General features: G+C 43.4%; 1 protein-coding gene across 2 annotated transcripts in view; it reads left to right on the forward strand.

The window, feature by feature from the left end:
• The first annotated feature begins 1,468 nt into the window (after positions 1-1,468).
• Positions 1,469-13,177, forward strand: part of LOC121532320 (lysine-specific demethylase 7B-like) — a 42,131-nt gene continuing 30,422 nt past the window's right edge. For both annotated transcript variants that reach the window (XM_041838189.2, XM_041838190.2), the window contains exon 1: positions 1,469-1,566. In XM_041838189.2, coding sequence (XP_041694123.2) covers positions 1,469-1,566 — 98 coding nt within the window. The remainder of the gene's footprint in view (positions 1,567-13,177) is intronic.

Below are 13,177 nucleotides of genomic sequence, written 5' to 3' on the forward strand. Positions count from 1 at the left end.
GCGCTTCAGCACTCGGCGGTCCCGTTCTGTGAGCTTGTGTGGCCTATAATTTCGTGGCTGAACTGTTGTTGCTCCTAGACTTTTCCACGTCACAATAACAGCACTTACAGTTGACCGGGACAGCTCTAGCAGGGCAGAAATTTTACGAACTGACTTGTTGGAAAGGTGGGATCCTATGACGGTGCCACGTTGAAAGTCACTGAGCTCTTCAGTAAGGCCATTCTACTGCCAATGTTTGTCTATGGCGATTGAATGGCTGTGTGCTCGATTTTATACACCTGTCAGCAACGGGTGTGGCTGAAATAGCCGAATCCACTAATTTGAAGGGGTGTCCACATACTTTTGTATATATAGTGTATCCCGTGGCAAACGTGATCCCCTGACTGAATAGATCTGAATCGCGGTCTACCATGCCATTAAAGGCATACTCAGCAAAATGACGTTGCCACAAGCAGCGCCACAGATATTGGTTGTGTTCCCCTGCTCAGATGTTGCATGCATCAACCAATGGTTGCGTGCCACATCATCAACTGTGTAATCGACTGACAGATTGCTATAGCATATGATGTAGTTAGCTGATAGGTAAAATACCTATCCAGGCTTTGTAAGATCTGGAAGGCGTCAGCAACGCCTGGGCAGAGGAACGTGCCCATTGAGATGAGCGAGTTACAATCTCTCCTGAGTGGCGCAGTGGTCTAAGGCACTGCATTGCAGTGCTAACTGTGCCACTAGAGATCCTGGTTCGAATCCAGGAGACTCATGGGCGGCGCACAATTCGTCCAGGGTAGGGGAGGGAATGGCCGGCAGGGATGTAGCTCAGTTGATAGAGCATGGCGTTTGCAACGCCAGGGATGTGGGTTTGATTCCCACGGGGGGCCAGTATAAAAAAATATATATATATGTATTCACTAACTGTAAGTCGCTCTGGATAAGAGCGTCTGCCAAATGACTAAAATGTTACAAGACTTCACCCTCACACAGTATTTGCACATGTGCATGGGTTCGCTTCATGCTGTTAAAGCGTGGTAGCCAGGGGACAAAAACAGCGGAATAGTTCAACGCTCTTAGTTGTTGCCGAAATTGACCCACTATGCTGTTTACTTCCTGCATCTACGTCATAACGCTGAGTCTACCTTTAATTAACAATTTGGAGCACCTGGGGCCAACAGCTCTGGCATGTTACGCTATGAAACAAAGTAATTTCTTAAAGTTTAGGACAACATAGAAAGTGCATGAAAGTTTATACAGCCTAAATTAAGGTGTTGCATTCGTAATTTGGGTTTAATAATGGGAGATGATTGATTGTCATAAAAAAATGCCATTCTAGACTGAGTGGTGGTGTGTTTTTGTATTTTTGGTCTACTGAAACGTTTCCGTAATTTATCGTTTCGCATTCGGCTTTTTCCGTGTGTGTTTACCAGAGTCCCCGCCCAACTTTCTGCCTGCGTTGTTTGGGGGCACTATGAAGATGGCGGCAGCACCTCTGTACTGTGTCTGCCGGCAGTCTTATGACGTTAGCCGTTTTATGATTGAATGCGACATTTGTAAGGACTGGTTTCATGGCAGGTAAGGAGACGACATATTCCTTAATGACATGTACGAAAATGACAGTAGTGCGTCAAGTCGTATTGCGATGTCAGTCTGTGATTCGAGGTTCAATTAGACAGCGCAGCGCGAGCACCCAGCGTGAGCGAACGGATCTCGGTGGAGGTCCCACTTCGCTACTCATTTCTTTAACGTTTACCTAGCCAGTTTCTTGTAGGCCTACGAATTACGATTCGGTAGTTGACAACGGAGTAATGAGATTGCTAGCTATTTCATAGTCTTTGGTTAAGAGTTGGGACAGTTGGTTTGTCAGCCAACTGTACTTTATTAGCAGTAGATGAAGCTTTGTCAGAAACTTTCAATCAAGCATAACTTAGTTGTCTCGGCTCTTTTGTGTCAGTAACTAGTGCCTGTCGAGTTTGCCTGCCAGCCAGCCAGCCATACTGAACCTTCATCAGCTGTAGTTAAATGTTTTGTCATTCATGGCGCGAGCATGTCAGATTATCTTGATTAACATTTTTCAGAGAAGGGTGTCTTTCGGGTTTTGGGGACTTTCGTGGGTTTGGGGGGGCAATAGGCGAGAGAATGAGTTTTGCTGTCTACTCTTTGCCAGTACAGGAAGTAGCCTGAATTCTAGTGACAACATTTTGCTGTTGGACAATGTTTGTCTCATCAGTGAGAAATTGACCAAAAAGGAGTGTATTGTTAGGTGGTCAAGTCGAGGACCGGAATTGAAATGCCCCTTCTGAACAAAGATGTGCACATGGCGAGAGCCATCTAGCGTTAGAAATAAGAAACACATTTTAAAGGGAAATGCACGTGTTTGACGTCCCTCAAACATAATATTTTTCCTAAAGAGGAAAGTTGACATTATCAAATTCAAAGTTCCCAATGGGGAAAGGATAAGACATTGCAATAAATTATTTCAGCCCAACTGCTTGGTTCACGCCAATATGAGGCCACTCATCATAGATATTTACATTTGAGTAATTTAGCAGACACTCTTATCCAGAGAGATTTACAGTTAGTGAGTGCATACATATTTTTTTTCATACTGGTCCCCCGTGGGAAACGAACCCACAACCCTGGCGTTGCAAACGCCATGCTCTACCAACTGAGCTACACATATCAGAGGTGGTCCACAGTACACCCATATCACTGCACATTCTGTGATGTTTAGCTTGACAGAAAACATAACATTTTGGGCTTATGCAACTATGAAGTGTGGTGCCAGAAACTGAGCAAGGAATTCAAGGTGTCTGTCTGCTCACTAAAAGGGATCAATGCATGAAGGCTGCGCTACAACTAGAGTGTGTCCAATTTGTAAGTCGCTCTGGATAAGAGCGTCTGCTAAATGACGTAAATGTAAATGTAATGTAAATGTGTGTACGAACATGTGTTTACTGAAGGCTCTCTCAACAAAGGGATTGTAGTCAGGGGCTTGTGTCTGTTATGCCCTCTCTCCCCTCTATTCCTCTGTGCCCCCAGGTCCGGATGGCTCCCCAGCATGGTAGATTATGTGGGCCCAGCCGCATCCCTTTTTGGTGGGGTTACCTTGCCTGAGCCTGTGTGTTGTCTCTCTATTGTTGGGAGCCCTCTCTTCCTCTGTAGTGCTGCCTGCCACCAATGGGATTATTCTGTCTAGCCGGTAGGCTGTGTTATTATCAGGCACTGAGCACACGCCAGTTTGGGAGCTGCAGGGGGGCGAGTGCTCAGGGCTGCGTTTTTGCTATTCATGCCAGACATTAATGTTAAGCTCTTACTGATTTGTACCATACTGTACCCATGCCTGGATCTTTGTCATGCCTGAATCTTTCTTCAGAGTTTCTCTCCTGGAGAGTGTTGCTTTCCTACTTCCTCAGTCAGTGCCATCAAAGATACAAGTATTTAGATGGCTTCCTAGAATTCTGAATCTCAAAAGTGTGTGTGCGTGTGTGACTGACTGAGGAAGACTGATAGCACCGCCACTGGCCTTAGGCAAGTTCAGTGTTCCATTTATCAATGTCCCTGCAGGATGAAAACACCGGGGAGAGATGGATGGCCCACGTGATTAAACCCTTAAGTATTTCGTATGATTGGTCTGGTGGTTTACTCTATGTAGGCCGCTACTATGTCATTATGATTGCTATGGCATGAGTGATATCATTTTAATGGTGTGTGTGTGTGTCCACATGTGCGAGAGGCTGACGTATCATGTAGATGTATTGCTTTACCTCTAATCAGCCAGAGTTGTGCCGCCTTTCAATTCCAGTAATTGGGTTTTGTGAGTCCATGTTTTACAGTAGCTATTGTAATGGTCTGTATGTGTTAATCAGATCATATGAATCAAGACCATATCAAATTATTTAAATAGGGAACATAAGCCTAATTCACATTGATTTATTGTCCATTACATTTTATGAATGAAGCACTGGGAATAGATTGTCACTGGCTGTAGTCAATTTCAGTATGGGCTTGGATACTACCAATTTAAAAAAAATACTTGATAGCCTTCATTCAGTGACTTGGGTTGTTTATGAAAATAGCAAATTGAAGAAGCCTTGTTGAAGCATGAAACTTGTAAATGATAGGACTCACCATCTATGGAATATTTTCTACACAGGGTCCAGGAGTTTATCCTGCTCAGGTCACGTGGTGAGGAATAACGCCTGCCATCAATCACATTTAGGCTATAGGTGGGTCCAGGATTTCTGACCAATGGGCCCTGACCTAGAAAAACTCAGGGCCCTATAGGCTAATCATACAAGGGGTTTGTTGTGTGTAGCCTATGTTCTCGACTTGCATCCTGTCACAGGAAGTTGTCCCTGAGAGGCAGGCAGGACAGTGGCCTTGTCAGCACAGGCGTCCAGAGGCCAGGGGGGGCTGCTTCCTCTGGCGTGGGGGCGACACTTCCTACAATCATTATTCTCCATGGCCCTTAAGTAGTCTCTCTGCTGAGAAAGGCTGCAGCCTGGCGGGGTCGAACAAAGAGCGACACAAACCGGGGATGAGGGGGAAGACTTGGTTTATCTTTCCTGTCCTCCTCTTCGCTGCGTTTCCTGCCTCCCGGCTGTGTGTTGAGTGAAGTCTTTTGTGAGAGGTTGTTCTCCCAGACTCCTGCCCCGCGGCAAGTCTTTGTTTATGAATGACGTTAATGAATCAATATGTAACCTATAGGAGGATGCTAATCGTCTGGTGAAGTTGGTGACTGATTAACTCTGAGTTCATAGCCAGGTGCCCATCTTGACTCCCAGCTCAAATTAAAATCAAATCCCTCAAATTGTATTTGTCACATGGGCCAAATACAAGGTGTAGATTTTAGCGTGAAATGCCGAGTTAAAAAGTAAGAACAATTAGCAAAAAAGGAAATGGTAACACAGTACAATTATAATAACGAGGCCTTATACAAGGAGTACCGGTACCGAGTCAATGTGCAGAGGTAATAGGGCTGGGTGGTATACCAGTATTGATGCACAGACTGGTTTGGCTTTTTACTTTACCTTCTATAACGGTATTTTAATGTTTGGTTTATTAAATGTGATACGGCGTGTGTAACGTCCATTTTTATAGTATACTTCGCTACTTGAGTCATCTCTCTCCTCTCTCTCACTGCCGCTTTCCACAGACCTAGCCCCGCTCCCTGTCACTCAAGGAGCGCATTTGTTGTTCTTCTACCACGAGACACTTTCGTTCATTTACATTTACGTCATTTAGCAGACGCTCTTATCCAGAGCGACTTACAGTTAATGCATACATGTTTTTTTTTTTTTCATACCCCCTGTGGGAATCAAACCCACAACTCTGGCGTTGCAAACGCCATGCTCTATCAACTGAGCTACATCCCTGATGGCCATTCCCTCCCCTACCCTGGACGACGCTGGGCCAATTGCGCGCCGCCCCATTGGTCTCCCGGTCGCGGCCGGCTATGACAGAGCCTGGATTCGAACCAGGATCTCTAGTGGCACAGCTAGCACTGCGATGCAGTGCCTTAGACCACTGCGCCACTCGGGAGATAGTCTCTGCATGGTCAATGCAGCACATGAAACAATGTTGATGACAACAATGCTGTTTTCACTTTCCTTCTTAATATAAATCCACTAGCGTTCTATAATTACACTATTAGTTTGTGTTTCTTAAATCTCCAAACAGATAGTTTGTATTTTCTTAGAAAGTTGAGCCTAAATCTTGTTAGCCGCTAATCGCTAGCTAATAAATGTACTGAGTCAGAGCAAACATAACTAGCTATACAGCCTGATAATACCAGTGATGGTGTAGACCTACAGCTGCATGTTTTTTTGTGCAACAGTATCTTATAAATCAAGAGGAAAACGCGAAGCAAGAATATGTTAACTACAGGAAGTAGCTAAGAGAAAATGTTCAATGCAGTCAAAGATTATAGGGTCCCCTAGGAAACACTTGTCAACACTTTGGTTCCTACCCTGTCACAATAACTCTTCCCTGGCATTTTCATTTGTTGTCATGTCAAACTGTATTCAAAGTGCCCACTATTATATTCTAACTATAGAATTGGAATAATCAGTCTATTTCCATGATTCCAACAGTTAATCCAAGTGTTTTGCTCTAAATCACAAGTCAAATTGCAACATTTGGTTAAAAATAAGGCCTAGATTGTTTGCCCATGTCGTGCAGCCCAACATGGCAGTGTGGAAATGATCTCAAATGAGTGCAGGAAATGCAGAAATGTATGAAAATGCAGCTTTTTTTGGGGGGGGGTTGAATTGAACAGTATATAAAAAATAAAAAATATATTTAACTAGGCAAATCAGTTAAGAACAAATTCTTATTTACAATGACGGCCTACCCCGGCCTAACATGTATAAAACAATCAAAATAGAGACGGATCCATTAAAATCACTTAGAATGTACAGTTGAAGTCGGAAGTTTACATACACCTTAGCCAAATACATTTAAACTAAGTTTTTCCCAATTCCTGACATTTAATCCTAGTAAAAATTCCCTGTCTTAGGTCAGTTAGGATCACCACTTTATTTTAAGAATGTGAAATGTCAGAATAATAGTAGAGCTTTTATTTCTTTCATCACATTCCCAGTGGGTCAGAAGTTTACATACACTCAATTATTATTTGGTAGCATTGCCTTTACATTGTTTAACTTGGGTCAAACGTTTCGGGTAGCCTTCCACAAGCTTCCCACAATAAGTTGGGTGAATTTTGGCCCATTCCTCCTGACAAAGCTGGTGTAACTGAGTCAGGTTTGTAGGCCTCCTTGCTCGCACACGCTTTTTCAGTTCTGCCCACAAATTTTCTATAGGATTGAGGTCAGGGCTTTGTGATGGCCACTCCAATACCTTGAATTTGTTGCCCTTAAGCCATTTTGCCACAACTTTGGAAGTATGCTTGGGGTCATTGTCCATTTCGAAGACCCATTTGCGACCAAGCTTTAACTTCCTGACTGATGTCTTGAGATGTTGCTTTAATATATCCACCACATTTTCCTTCCTCATGATGCCATCTATTTTGTGAAGTGCACCTGTCCCTCCTGCAGCAAAGCACCCCCACAGCATGATGCTTCCACCCCGTGCTTCACGGTTGGGATGGTGTTCTTCGGCTTGCAAGCAACCCCCTTTTCCTCCAAACATAACGATGGTCATTATGGCCAAACAGTTCTATTTTTGTTTCATCATACCAGAGGACATTTATCCAAAAAGGATGATCTTTGTCCCCATGTGCAGTTGCAAACCGTAGTCTGGCTTTTTTATGGCGGTTTTGGAGCAGTGGCTTCTTCCTTGCTGAGCGGCCTTTCAGGTTATGTCGATATAGGACTCGTTTTACTGTGGATATAAATACTTTTGTACCTGTTTCCTCCAGCATCTTCACAAGGTCCTTTGCTGTTGTTCTGGGATTGATTTTCACTTTTCGCACCAAAGTACGTTAATCTCTAGGAGACAGAACGCGTCTCCTTCCTGAGCGGTATGGCGGCTGTGTGGTCCCATGGTGTTTATAGTTGCGTACTATTGTTTGTACAGATGAACGTGGTACCTTCAGGCATTTGGAAATTGCTCCCAAGGATGAACCAGACTTGTGGAGGTCTACCATTCTTTTTCTGAGGTCTTGGCTGATTTCTTTTGATTTTCCCATGATGTCAAGCAAAGAGGCACTGAGTTTGAAGGTAGGCCTTGAAATACATCCACAGGTACACCTCCAATTGATTCAAATGATGTCAATTAGCCTATCAGAAGCTTCTAAAGCCATGACATAATTTCCTGGAATTTTCCAAGCTGTTTAAAGGCACAGTCAACTTAGTGAATGTAAACTTCTGACCCACTGGAATTGTGATACAGTGAATTATAAGTGGAATAATCTGTCTGTAAACAATTGTTGGAAAAATTACTTGTTTCATGCACAAAGTAATGTCCTAACCGACTTGCCAAAACTATAGTTTGTTAACAAGAAATGTGTAAGTGTATGTAAACTTCCGACTTCAACTGTATGTGTTGCCACCCTAGGGTCACGCACTACTTATAAAGCACATTTTGAACTTGTATTATTAAAAGACATAAAACTTTTTTTTTTATACCGTGATATGATATTTTGGCCATATCGTCCAGCCCTAAAAGGTATGAGGTAATATGTACATGTAGCACATGAGGTTGGTGGCACCTTAATTGGGGAGGATGGGCCTCGTGGTAATGGCTGGAGCGGAATGGTTTCCATGTGTTTGACGCCATTACATTAGCTCCGTTCCAGCCATTATGAGCCGTCCGCCCCTCAGCAGCCTCAACTAACATGTAGGTAGGGGTAAAAGTGACTAGGCAATCAGGATACATAATAAACAGAGTAGCAGCAGCGTATGTGTAGAGTGCGTGTGGCGTCAATATGGGTGTGTGTTGGAGAGTCAGTGTAGTATGTGTGGGAAGAGTCCAGTGAGTGTGCATAGAGCCAGTGCAAGAGAGTCAGTGCAACAATTTAAAAAAGGGGGTCAGTGCAAATAGTCCAGGTAGTCATTTGTTTAGCAGTCTTATGGCTTGGGGGTAGAAGCTGTTCAGGAGCCTTTTGGTGCCAGACTTGGCGCTCTGGTACCGCTTGCCGTGCGGTAGCAGAGAAAACAGTCTATGACTTGGGTGGCTGGAGGAGTTTTTGACAATTTTTAGTGCCTTCCTCTGACACCACCTGGTATAGAGGTCCTGGATGGCAGGGAGCTCGGTAGGGAACTGGGCCGTACACACTACCCTCTGTAGCGCCTTTTGGTCGAATGCTAAGCATTTGCCATTCCAAGTGGTGATGCAGCCAGTCAAGATGCTCTCAATGGTACAGCTGTAGAACTTTTTGAGGATCTGAGGGCCCATGAAAAATAATTTTTATGCTCCTGAGGGGGAAGAGGCATTGTTGTACCCTCTTGACGACTGTGTTGGTGTGTTTGGACTAGGGCTGGGCGACATATCGAATTAATGTTTTAGCGTGTTGTTCCAAATGCCTCTATCGCAAGAATCAAGGTTTAATTTTAGTTTGAGTGTCTTTTTGGACTCGTCTCCAATTCGCTGTTTGCATTTTAGGTTTGGTCCGATATAATGGGTCATATGGAGACCAAAACACATTGAGACATTATTTTACTGTAATAGAGGAGAACTTAAGCTTTGTAACAATACCCTTTTTATGTCTCAACTCCCAACGTTTAAAACAGAGCAGACCCTACTAAGATGGAAATATCAATGAACATGATTGTGGGAAATGTATGCTCAGTTTGTCGCACGGCATTGCAGTACCACGTACCGCTAGCAGCATTTTAGCCACAGACTGTTATGTGCTAGCTGTCTAGTCTGTGTTTTATAAATGTGCAAATAGCATATAAATATGCATTTGTATAAGGAATTGGCAACTCGTTCTCATTCTTAGAAATAAGCATCATCTTAAAAAAGGTATGAGGTAAAATGTACATGTAGCACACGAGGTTGGTGGCACCTAAACAAAGTGAACAGGCTATGTTGTTCAAACAGTTGGAGACTGTATTCATAACCGTTCAACTGTTCTACCTTGTTAGCACCAAATAGATCCAAGTTGGGTATACATTAAATATAAAGATTAGCTGGCTACTCACTAGCAATGGGCTTGTGCTTGAGAAACCTGTGTTTAATTTTCTATAATGCCTGCTACCAGAAGTTGGTCATTATTAGTGGATGTGCATATTTCTGGTTACATTTGTAACAAAGGGCATTTTCATAGACAGACTTGAAAGCCAGATCAGTGATTATTACCAAAAATAAGGGTAAACTATTTTGATAATTTAATTATTTTATTAGTGGGTCTTATGGTTGAAGGCTTATATTTAGCAAATGTATAATTTTACAAGCCCTGAATTCATGTTTGAAATGCAGTGTATTGACCTTTAATTGTGCAACAAAGCTTATTTAGAGAAACTAATATATGTGTATTCTGACCCCTTGACTTTTTCCACATTTTGATAGGTCAGACTTATTCTAGAATTGATTAAATTGTTTTTTTCCTCATCAATCTACACACAATATCCCATAATGACAAAGCAAAAACAGTTGTTTTTTTGTTGTTGCTAATTTATAAATTTTAAAAAACATCACATTTACATAAGTAGTCAGACCCTTTACTCAGTACTTTGTTGAAGCACCTGTGGCAGCAATTACAGCTTAGAGTCTTCTTGTGTATGACGCTACAAGCTTGGCACACCTGTATTTGGGGAGTTTCTCCCATTCTTCTCTGCAGATCCTCTCAAGCTCTGTCAGGTTGGATGGGGAGCATTGCTGCACAACTATTTTCAGGTCTCTCCAGAGATATTAGATCGGGTTCAAGTCTGGGCTCTGGCTGGGCCACTCAAGGACATTCAGAGACTTGTCCCGAAGCCACTCCTGCGTTGTCTTGGCTGTGTGCTTAGGGTCGTTGTCCGGTTGGAAGGTGAACCTTCGCCCCAGTCTGAGGTCCTGAGCGCTTTGGAGCAGGTTTTCATCAAGGATCTCTGTGTACTGCTCCGTTCATCTTTCCCTCGATCCTGACTAGTCTCCCAGTCCCTGCCGCTGACAAACACCCCCACAGCATGATGCTGCCACCACCATGCTTTACCGTAGGGATGGTGCCAGGTTTCCTCCAGACGTGACGCTTGGCATTCAGGCCAAAGAGTTGAGTCTTGGTTTCATCAGACCAGAGAATCTTGTTTCTCATGGTCTGAGAGTCTTTAGGTGCCTTTTGGCAAACTCCAAGCGGGCTGTCAAATGCCTTTTACTGAGGAGTGGCTTCCGTCTGGCCACTCTACCATAAAGGCCTTGTATGTGGAGTGCTGCAGAGATGGTTGTCCGTCTGGAAGGTTCTCCCATCTCCACAGAGGAATTCTGGAGCTCTGTCAGAGTGACTATCGGGTTCTTGGTCACCTCCCTGACCAAGGCCCTTCTCCCCCGATTGCTCAGTTTGGCCGGGCGGCCAGCTCTAGGAAGAGTCTTGGTAGTTCCAAACTTCTTCCATTTAAGAATGATGGAGGCCAATGTGTTCTTGGGGACCTTCAATGCTGCAGATATTTTTTGGTACCCTTCCCCAGATCTGTGCCTCGACACAATCCTATCTCGGAGCTCTACGGACAATTCCTTCGACCTCATGGCTTTGGGACGTTAGATAGACAGGTGTGTGCCTTTCCAAATCATGTCCAATCAATTGAATTTACCACAGGTGGACAATAATCAAGTTGTAGAAACATCTCAAGGATGATCAATGAAAACAGGATGCACCTGAGCTGAATTTCGAGTCTGATAGCAAAGGGTCTAAATTCTTATTTAAAGAAGGTATTTCTGTTTTTTATTTTTAATACATTTGCAAACATTTCTAAAAACCTGTTTTCGCTTTGTCATTATAGGATATTGTGTGTAGATTGAGGATTTTTATGTATTTAATCCTTTTTAGAATAAGGCTGTAACGTAACAAAATGTGGAAAAAGTCAAGGGCCATCCAATAAAAAAATTAATTAAATGTTTTAGACCATATCACCCAGCCCTAGTTTGGACCATGATCGATTCTTAGTGATGTGGACACAGAGGAACTTGAAGCTCTCTACCTGCTCCACTACAGCCCTGTTGATGTGAATGGGGGTTTGCTCGGCCCTCCATTTCCTGTAGTCCACGGTCAGCTCCTTTGTCTTGCGGACGTTGAGGGATAGGTTGTTTTCCTGACACCACACTGCCAGGTCTCTGACCTCCCTATAAGCTGTCTCATCATCGTCGGTGATCAGGCCTACCACCGTAGTGTCGTCGGCAAACTTAATGATGGTGTTGGAGTCATGAACGGCCACGCAGTCGTGGGTTAGCAGGGAGTACAGGAGGGACCTAAGCACGCACCCCTGAGGGGCCCCCGTGTTGAGGGTCAGCGTGGGGGATGTGTTGTTGCCTACCCTCACCACCTGGGGTGGCCCCGTCAGGAATTCCAGGATCCATATGCAGAGGGAGGTGTTCAGTCCCAGGATCCTTAGCTTAGTGATGAGATTGGAGGGCACTATGGTGTTGAACGCTGAGCTGTAGTCAATTAACAGAATTCTCACATAGGTGTTCCTTTTGTCCAAGTGGGAAAGGGCAATGTGGAGTGCAATAGAGATTGCGGCATCTGTGGATCTGTTGTGATGATGCGATGATGGTATTGATGTGACCAATGACAAGCATTTCATGGCTACAGATGTGAGTGCTACGGGGCGATAGTCATTTAGACAGGTTACCTTGGCGTTCTTGGGCACAGGGACTATGGTGGTCTGCTTGAAACATGTAGGTATTACAGACTGGGTCAGGGAGAGGTTGAAAATGTCAGTGAAGACAAATTCCATGGTTTCATCATTTGATATGGTGGAAATGTGATCCAAAGAATACGAAGGAGTAAATGTGTGACCGAGGGATAGGTTTGAGGTCCCTTGTCAGAAACTAACCCTGGTCACTGCTGATTCAGATAATTCAGTTCAAATCAAATGTATTTGTCACATACACGTGTTTAGCAGATGTTATTGCGGGTGTAGCGAAATGCTTGTGCTTCTAGCTCCGACAGTGCAGTAATATCTAACAAGTAATATCTAACGATTTCACAACATATACCCAATTCACACAAATCTAGTAAGGAATGGAATTTAAGAATATATACACATATGGACAAGCAATGACAGAGCGGCATGGACTAAGATACAGTAGAATATTATAGAATAGAATACAGTATATACATATGAGAGGAGTAGTGCAAGATATGTAAACATTATTAAAGTGACTAGTGTTCCAATCTACACACAATATCCCATAATGACAAAGCGAAAACAGGTTTTTAGAAATGTTAGCAAATTTGTAAAAAAAAATATTTAAAAAATACCTTATTTGCATAAGTATTCAGACCCTTTGCTATGAGACTTGAAATTGAGCTCAGGTGCATCCTGTTTCCATTGATTATCCTTGATGTTTCTACAACTTCAAATGAGTCCACCTGTTGTAAATGCAATTGATTGGACATTATTTGGAAAGGCACACACCTGTCTATATAAGGTCCCACAGTTAACCATGCATGTCAGAGCAAAAACCAAACCATGAGGTCGAAGGCACTGTATGTACATATCTACCTCAATGACCTCGTACCCCTGCACATCGACTTGGTACTGGTACCCGTGTATATAGCCAAGTTATCGTTACTCATTGTGTA

This window comes from Coregonus clupeaformis, chromosome 19 (genome assembly GCF_020615455.1).
Source record: "Coregonus clupeaformis isolate EN_2021a chromosome 19, ASM2061545v1, whole genome shotgun sequence".
Classification (NCBI taxonomy): domain Eukaryota; kingdom Metazoa; phylum Chordata; class Actinopteri; order Salmoniformes; family Salmonidae; genus Coregonus; species Coregonus clupeaformis.